A 9019-nucleotide genomic window follows, 5' to 3' on the forward strand; every position below is an offset into this window, starting at 1 on the left:
GAACATGCAAACTCCACACACACAAGGTGGAGGCGGGAATCAAACCCCCAACCCTGGAGGTGTGAGGCGAACGTGCTAACTACTAAGCCACCGTGCCCCCAAGCTAACTAGTTGACTGTTTAAAATTTAAGTTAGCTGTACACTCTATAAATAACAAGCTAAATCTAACTTTGTGATAAAGATCCTGTTACCAAAGTTATTTAAGGTCAAGCTGCTAGTTTGAATTCACTGAACCACCTAAACTGTTTGTAATTAATTCAAAACTAGATAAACTTACTCTATTTGTGGAAATAGTTCAGAATTTACACAAATCTACCTTTTCACAGGAGAAAAATTCTGTATTATAATAAGCGCTTCTTATCAGATCAGTGGACGACGCAGTCAACATTGGACTGCACTACATTCTGCAACACCTGGACTGCCCAGGGACAGACGCCCGGATTCTGTTTGTTGACTTCAGTTCGGCTTTTAATACAATAATTCCGGAAATTCTCCACTCCAAACTCCTAAGGCTCACTATACCCCCTTCCATCTGTCAGTGGATCACCAGCTTCCTGACAGATAGGAAACAACAGGTGAGACTGGGAGGTGTCACCTTCAGCATTCGGACAATCAGCACTGGCGCTCCACAGGGATGTGTCCTCTCCCCACTGTTATTCTCCCTCCACACTAATGACTGCACTTCAAGTGACCAAACTGTTAAACTCCTGAAGTTTGCAGATGATACTACGCTCATCGGACTCATCCAAGATGGCGATGAATCTGCATACCGACAGGAGGTGAAGCGACTGTTGCTGTGGTGCAGTCAGAACAGTCTGGAGCTAAACACCTTAAAACTGTGGAGATGATAGTGGACTTTAGGAAAGACCCCTCAACACTACTCCCCCTCACAATATCCAACAGCCCGGTGTCATCTGTGTCGACCTTCAAGTTTCTCATAAACTCCATCATTAAAAAGGCCCAGCAGAGGATGTACTTTCTACGTCAATTAAGGAAGTACAGTCAGCCACAGGAGCTGTTGATACTGTTCTACACTGCAGTCATTGAATCTGTCCTGTGCAAATACATCCATCACCATCTGGTTTGGTGCAGCAACTAAACAGGACAGAAACAGACTGCAACGCACAGTAAAAACAGCAGAAAAAATAATTGGTGCCCCCCTGCCCACCCCCCAGGACATGTACAACACAAGAACCAGAAACCGGGCAGGAAAAATCACCACTGACCCTCCGCACCCTGGACACAACCTCTTTCAGCTCCTCCCTTCTCTCAGGCGCTACAGAACTTTGTTTACTAAAACTACCAGACACAGGAACAGTTTCTTTCCCCAGACAATCACCCTGATTAACAACTCACCATAATTATATTCCCTTCTTCTTATCTATAAGTACTGCATTATCAGAACTGTCAGTCATCACATCATCTGTATATTACACACTACTGCTGCTGTATATTGTACAAAAAGCATAATATTACACAATATTGTTATTTGCACGCCCACACTTTATGTACATAACCGATCAGTCATATATTATATATTTCATTCATTCTATATTCATATTTTATACTCATTCTGTCTATATTGTATCCCATCGTCTGCATTGTCTTTATGCATTGCATTGTCGATGAACCCGATTCTGATGTTTTGTGTTTATACTGATTTATATCACTGAGGTGATTTTACATGAATTTCCAAGAATTCAAATGAATAAGACAAAAAAAGAGACAAATACTCAAAAATATCCTTTAATCTTCTTTAATATTGTTAATAGTTCTTCGTACTTTATTTTTTCAGAAACCCGTAGATTTGCTGTGTATCTGCTGCCACCTGCTGGTTAACAATTGACACTGCAGACATACGGAAACGAATGAAAACACCTGAAATTTACAATATAGATCGTTTTTCTGGTTCTTACATAAATACTACATACAACACAGTGTACATCTCATCTGACGTCATGATTTTTTTTACTAATTATTGCTTTAAATACAGGGCTTTTGGCAGTTCTCTTTCCATGCAATTCAGTAAGGTTTACTGTTCGTGTTACAGCCACTGTTGACCCTGTACAAAGCACACCAGAGCTGAGATCACAGCCTAGTCCTGCTACAGCACACATCTCAAAACTGTACCTCAGTTAAACAGTCTGTTATTCATATAAAGAAACTGCAGAGAAGGTAAAGGCACAGATGCAAAGAACCGCCAGATGCATCCTCAGGGGTGGAGCTATTAATGTGTTGTAGATCGTCTACCTGCAACTTGTGCTGATTATTGATATAAAAATGACATCACTTATGGTCGTTGGTGTCGGTACGGCAGTATTAAAAATTGAAATTGAACGAAATTTAAATGCCTGTAATCACTGAGCCTTTCTGTCATTCTAGAAATGCTGTTTACCCAAACAGCCAGAAAACAGTATGTTTGATGGTCACTGAAATACGTTTCAGGCGTCTTTCTGGTTGGTGAAGAACGTAACTGAAACCTCAGCTTCTGGTGGTTCCTGTTTGGGCCGGTTCTTGATTTGAGCATGCAGTAAGAGAACATAAATGCCTGAAGATGTGTTCTCCAGTGGTTTGTGTCAATCAGAAGGCTCCTCAGAGTCAAGTCAGAGACGTCTCCCAAATCACAAGGACAGTAGAAACACGCTTGCATACAAAAGTGTCTGATATCCAAAATGGTAAATGGAATAAACAGCAGGGTTTAAGAATAGTTTACGTAATTTGAAAACCTCAATCACGTCTCAGGTCACAGTCCAGAGGTTTTGTGTGTGTGTGTGTGTGTGCGTGCGTGTGTGTGTGTGTTTGTGTGTTATACAGTGGTGGTATCTCCATACTCCCTGTTCCAGCGTGCGTACCGCTCAAGAGTTTGAGGACTAACACTCTTCTTGATCTTCTTTAGAGACTCGCTGAAATCTGATAAACGGATGTTCCTCATCTATGATAAAGAGAAAAAAACAGAGACGTGGATTTGGATTCTTGCCATGGACCATCAGTCATGAAAGAGGCGTGGCCTCTGTGTGTCAGTCTCAGGGAAGGAGGCGTGGCCTCTGTGTGTGTCAGTCTCAGGGAAGGAGGCGTGGCCTCTGTGTGTCAGTCTCAGGGAAGGAGGCGTGGCCTCTGTGTGGGTCAGTCTCAGGGAAGGAGACGTGGCCTCTGTGTGGGTCAGTCTCAGGGAAGGAGGCGTGGCCTCTGTGTGTGTCAGTCCTCACAGAAGGAGGCGTGGCCTCGGTGTGTCAGTCTCAGGGAAGGAGGCGTGGCCTCTGTGTGTGTCAGTCTCAGGGAAGGAGGCGTGGCCTCTGTGTGTGTCAGTCTCAGGGAAGGAGGCGTGGCCTCTGTGTGTGTCAGTCTCAGGGAAGGAGGCGTGGCCTCTGTGTGTCAGTCCTCACGGAAGGAGGCGTGGCCTCGGTTTGTCAGTCTCAGGGAAGGAGGCGTGGCATCTGTGTGGGTCAGTCTCAGGGAAGGAGGCGTGGCCTCTGTGTGTGTCAGTCTCAGGGAAGGAGGCGTGGCCTCTGTGTGTGTCAGTCTCAGGGAAGGAGGCGTGGCCTCTGTGTGTGTCAGTCTCAGGGAAGGAGGCGTGGCCTCTGTGTGGGTCAGTCTCAGGGAAGGAGGCGTGGCCTCTGTGTGGGTCAGTCTCAGGGAAGGAGGCGTGGCCTCTGTGTGTGTCAGTCTCAGGGAAGGAGGCGTGGCCTCTGTGTGTGTCAGTCTCAGGGAAGGAGGCGTGGCCTCTGTGTGTGTCAGTCCTCATGGAAGGAGGCGTGGCCTCGGTGTGTCAGTCTCAGGGAAGGAGGCGTGGCATCTGTGTGGGTCAGTCTCAGGGAAGGAGGCGTGGCCTCTGTGTGGGTCAGTCTCAGGGAAGGAGGCGTGGCCTCTGTGTGGGTCAGTCTCAGGGAAGGAGGCGTGGCCTCTGTGTGTGTCAGTCTCAGGGAAGGAGGTGTGGCCTCTGTGTGTGTCAGTCTCAGGGAAGGAGGCGTGGCCTCTGTGTGTGTCAGTCTCAGGGAAGGAGGTGTGGCCTCTGTGTGTGTCAGTCTCAGAGAAGGAGGCGTGGCCTCTGTGTGTGTCAGTCCTCACGGAAGGAGGCGTGGCCTCTGTGTGTGTCAGTCTCAGGGAAGGAGGCGTGGCCTCTGTGTGTGTCAGTCTCAGGGAAGGAGGCGTGGCCTCTGTGTGTGTCAGTATCAGGGAAGGAGGCGTGGCCTCTGTGTGTGTCAGTCTCAGGGAAGGAGGTGTGGCCTCTGTATGGGTCAGTCTCAGGGAAGGAGGCGTGGCCTCTGTGTGTGTCAGTATCAGGGAAGGAGGCGTGGCCTCGGTGTGTCAGTCTCAGGGAAGGAGGCGTGGCCTCTGTGTGTGTCAGTCTCAGGGAAGGAGGCGTGGCCTCTGTGTGTGTCAGTCTCAGGGAAGGAGGCGTGGCCTCGGTGTGTCAGTCTCAGGGAAGGAGGCGTGGCCTCTGTGTGTGTCAGTCCTCAGGGAAGGAGGCGTGGCATCTGTGTGGGTCAGTCTCAGGGAAGGAGGCGTGGCCTCTGTGTGGGTCAGTCTCAGGGAAGGAGGCGTGGCCTCTGTGTGTGTCAGTCTCAGGGAAGGAGGTGTGGCCTCTGTGTGTGTCAGTCTCAGGGAAGGAGGCGTGGCCTCTGTGTGTCAGTCTCAGTGAAGGAGGCGTGGCCTCTGTGTGTGTCAGTCTCAGGGAAGGAGGCATGGCCTCTGTGTGTGTCAGTATCAGGGAAGGAGGCGTGGCCTCTGTGTGTGTCAGTCTCAGGGAAGGAGGCGTGGCCTCTGTGTGTGTCAGTATCAGGGAAGGAGGCATGGCCTCTGTGTGTGTCAGTATCAGGGAAGGAGGCGTGGCCTCTGTGTGTGTCAGTCTCAGGGAAGGAGGTGTGGCCTCTGTGTGTGTCAGTCTCAGAGAAGGAGGCGTGGCCTCTGTGTGTGTCAGTCCTCACGGAAGGAGGCGTGGCCTCTGTGTGTGTCAGTCTCAGGGAAGGAGGCGTGGCCTCTGTGTGTGTCAGTCTCAGGGAAGGAGGCGTGGCCTCTGTGTGTGTCAGTATCAGGGAAGGAGGCGTGGCCTCTGTGTGTGTCAGTCTCAGGGAAGGAGGCGTGGCCTCTGTATGGGTCAGTCTCAGGGAAGGAGGTGTGGCCTCTGTATGGGTCAGTCTCAGGGAAGGAGGTGTAGGATACATCCCCAAATCATCAACAAAGTCATTAATCATGTAACACGATGACAGACACCACTGCAAATAAATTACTGTTCTTAACACACATAAGCACACACAGTTGTACCTCATTTGCAGCCATGTTCCTCACTTGCTCTGGACGAAGCTCTGTAGACATGCAGAGATCAGATTACACACAGAACATACACAAATAAATACACAGATGTGTTTCTGTTCTGTAATCTCACCTCGTATGGGTCCGAGTGCAGCGTCTTTAGCCAAGGAGGTCAGATCACTGCCAGAGTAACCCTCAGTAATCCTGCACAAACACACACACACAAATGTGTAAGATATAAACAGCAGACTGTGTGTGTGTGTGTGTGTGTGTGTTACAGAACACACACCTGGCTAGCTGATTCAGCTCTTTCTGTGACAATGGGTTGCCATGTTTACTCAGAAGATTCTTCAGCAGCTTCAGCCTAGTCTGCAACACACACACACACACACACACACACACACACACACACACACACACAGAGTTCAGAAAGAGCAAGGTTGAGAGATCAATTAAAAGCCAATTTTTCAGGGATGGTATGTTTTATGAATGTATTTGCGGTAATCACAGGGTTGCCAGTGTGGAAATAGAACACATCTGTGTGATTACTACACACCTGGCAACCCTGGTATCAACAAAAAAAATTATAAAATGCTTTTGTGAATGATTGACTCTGGGTTGTACCTCCTCTGAGGGTAAAGTCACGTAAATCCTCTTCGCAAAGCGCCTACACACACACACCCACACACACACACACACACATACACACACACATACAGAGTGAGGACTGAAACTTTGAGTTCAATTTAAGACTGAAACAGCAAGAATATGATTAGTGGGAACCTGAGCACCGCCTCATCCAGCTCCTGAGGACGATTTGTGGCTCCCATCACCAGCACCCTGTCATCTCCTCCTGACTGTACCTACACACACACACACACACACACACACACATAATAATCTTCCAAAAACACAATGCAGATCTTATATTCAAATCAAGACAGTAATAAGAGAGAGAAACATACCCCATCAAACTCTATGAGGAACTCAGTCTTCAGTCTCCTGCTGGCATCATGCTCTCCTTCTCTCCTTTCACACAGGAGACTGTCTATTTCATCTACACACACACACACACACACAGATACCTGAGTGGGGGTGACTGAGGTACATATATATAGTATATTGTGAATTAAAAGTGCACCAGTGTGTGTGTGTGTGTGTGTGTGTGTGTGTGTGTGTGTGTGTGTGTGTTGGTGTGTATGCGTTCTCACCAATGAAGATTATTGATGGCTGCAGTTCTCGGGCAACAGCAAATAGAGCACGTACCAATTTCTCACCTTCACCAACCTACACACACACACAAATATCTAATAACCAAGGACTAATAACACATCCTATAAACAGAGGAAAAATAAATGAACAAAAAATAAACAGCCGAGTGGCAGAAAGAAAGGACACTGACGTATTTGGAGGTCAAACTAGCAGCACTAATGTTAAAGAAGGTAGCGTTGGATTCCATGGCAACGGCTTTTGCCTGGAGGGAAGAAACACACAGGCAGTAAACAAATGACTGTTGGGATGTGTAGTGTGTAGTTGTGGTGATGTGTAGTTGTGGTGATGTGTGGGTGTGTAGATGGGAAGTGTGTAGATATGTAGTTGTGTAGTGCTTGTAGTGTTGGGTGTGTAGATGTGTAGTGTGTAGATGTATAGTGTGTAGATGTGTAGTGTGTAGATGTGTAGTGCTTGTAGTGTTGGGTGTGTAGATGTGTAGTGTGTAGATGTGTAGTTGTGTAGTGCTTGTAGTGTGTAGATGTGTAGTGTGTAGATGTGTAGTGTGTAGATGTGTGGTGTGTAGATGTGTAGTGTGTAGATGTGTAGTGTGTAGATGTGTAGTGTGTAGATGTGTAGTGTGTAGAAGTGTAGAGTTTAGATGTGTAGAAGTGTAGTGTGTGGAAGTGTAGTTGTGTACTGCTTGTAGTATTGGGTGTGTAGTGTGTAGATGTGTAGTGTGTAGATGTGTAGTGCTTGTAGTATTGAGTGTGTAGTGTGTAGATGTGTAGTGTGTAGATGTGTGGTGTGTAGATGTGTAGAGTTTAGATGTGTAGAAGTGTAGTTGTGTACTGCTTGTAGTACTGGGTGTGTAGTGTGTAGATGTGTAGTGTGTAGATGTGTAGTGCTTGTAGTGTTGAGTGTGTAGTGCTTGTAGTGTTGAGTGTGTAGTGTGTAGTGTGTAGATGTGTAGTGTGTATATGTATAGTGTGTAGATGTGTAGTGTGTAGATGTGTAGTGCTTGTAGTGTTGGGTGTGTAGATGTGTAGTGTGTAGATGTGTAGTGTGTAGATGTGTAGTGCTTGTAGTGTTGGGTGTGTAGATGTGTAGTGTGTAGATGTGTAGTTGTGTAGTGCTTGTAGTGTGTAGATGTGTAGTGTGTAGATGTGTAGTGTGTAGATGTGTAGTGTGTAGATGTGTAGTGTGTAGATGTGTGGTGTGTAGATGTGTAGTGTGTAGATGTGTAGTGTTTAGATGTGTAGAAGTGTAGTGTGTGGAAGTGTAGTTGTGTACTGCTTGTAGTATTGGGTGTGTAGTGTGTAGATGTGTAGTGTGTAGATGTGTAGTGCTTGTAGTATTGAGTGTGTAGTGTGTAGATGTGTAGTGTGTAGATGTGTGGTGTGTAGATGTGTAGAGTTTAGATGTGTAGAAGTGTAGTTGTGTACTGCTTGTAGTACTGGGTGTGTAGTGTGTAGTGTGTAGATGTGTAGTGTGTAGATGTGTAGAGCTTGTAGTGTGTAGTGTGTAGATGTGTAGTGTGTAGATGTGTAGTGTGTAGATATGTAGAATTGTAGTTGTGTAGTGCTTGTTGTGTTGGGTGTGCAGTGTGTAGATGTGTAGTGTGTAGATGTGTAGAAGTGTAGTTGTGTAGTGCTTGTAGTGTTGGGTGTGCAGTGTGTAGATGTGTAGTGTGTAGATGTGTAGTGTGTAGATGTCTAGTGTGTAGATGTGTAGAAGTGTAGTTGTGTAGTGCTTGTAGTGTTGGGTGTGTAGTGTGTAGATGTGTAGTGTGTAGTGCTTGTAGTGTTGGGTGTGTAGTGTGTAGATGTGTAGTGTGTAGATGTGTGGTGTGTAGATGTGTAGAGTTTAGATGTGTAGAAGTGTAGTGTGTGGAAGTGTAGTTGTGTACTGCTTGTAGTACTGGGTGTGTAGTGTGTAGTGTGTAGATGTGTAGTGTGTAGATGTGTAGAGCTTGTAGTGTGTAGTGTGTAGATGTGTAGTGTGTAGATGTGTAGTTGTGTAGTGTGTAGAAGTGTAGATGTGTAGTGCTTGTAGTGTTGGGTGTGCAGTGTGTAGATGTGTAGTGTGTAGATGTGTAGTGTGTAGATGTCTAGTGTGTAGATGTGTAGAAGTGTAGTTGTGTAGTGCTTGTAGTGTTGGGTGTGTAGTGTGTAGATGTGTAGTGTGTAGTGCTTGTAGTGTTGGGTGTGTAGTGTGTAGATGTGTAGTGTGTAGATGTGTGGTGTGTAGATGTGTAGTGTGTAGATGTCTAGTGTGTAGATGTGTAGAAGTGTAGTTGTGTAGTGCTTGTAGTGTTGGGTGTGTAGTGTGTAGATGTGTAGTGTGTAGTGCTTGTAGTGTTGGGTGTGTAGTGTGTAGATGTGTAGTGTGTAGATGTGTGGTGTGTAGATGTGTAGAGTTTAGATGTGTAGAAGTGTAGTGTGTGGAAGTGTAGTTGTGTACTGCTTGTAGTATTGGGTGTGTAGTGTGTAGATGTGTAGTGTGTAGATGTGTAGAAGCGTAGTTGTGTAGTGTGTAGAAGTGTAGATGTGTAGTGTGT

At 46.3% G+C, this 9019-nt stretch overlaps 1 protein-coding gene across 2 annotated transcripts in view; it reads right to left on the bottom strand.

Moving 5' to 3' along the window:
• Positions 1 to 1730: 1730 nt before the first annotated feature.
• The window catches only part of spast (spastin), a 15961-nt gene continuing 8672 nt past the window's right edge, over positions 1731 to 9019 (bottom strand). For both annotated transcript variants that reach the window (XM_060860405.1, XM_060860404.1), the window contains 9 exons: positions 6653 to 6724; positions 6462 to 6537; positions 6216 to 6307; positions 6034 to 6113; positions 5875 to 5917; positions 5540 to 5619; positions 5384 to 5454; positions 5263 to 5303; positions 1731 to 2932 (listed from right to left, as the gene is read on the bottom strand). In XM_060860405.1, coding sequence (XP_060716388.1) covers positions 2807 to 2932; positions 5263 to 5303; positions 5384 to 5454; positions 5540 to 5619; positions 5875 to 5917; positions 6034 to 6113; positions 6216 to 6307; positions 6462 to 6537; positions 6653 to 6724 — 681 coding nt within the window. In that variant the 3' untranslated portion in view covers positions 1731 to 2806. The remainder of the gene's footprint in view (positions 2933 to 5262; positions 5304 to 5383; positions 5455 to 5539; positions 5620 to 5874; positions 5918 to 6033; positions 6114 to 6215; positions 6308 to 6461; positions 6538 to 6652; positions 6725 to 9019) is intronic.

Source organism: Tachysurus vachellii, chromosome 24 (genome assembly GCF_030014155.1).
Source record: "Tachysurus vachellii isolate PV-2020 chromosome 24, HZAU_Pvac_v1, whole genome shotgun sequence".
In the NCBI taxonomy this organism is placed as follows: Eukaryota; Metazoa; Chordata; class Actinopteri; order Siluriformes; family Bagridae; genus Tachysurus; species Tachysurus vachellii.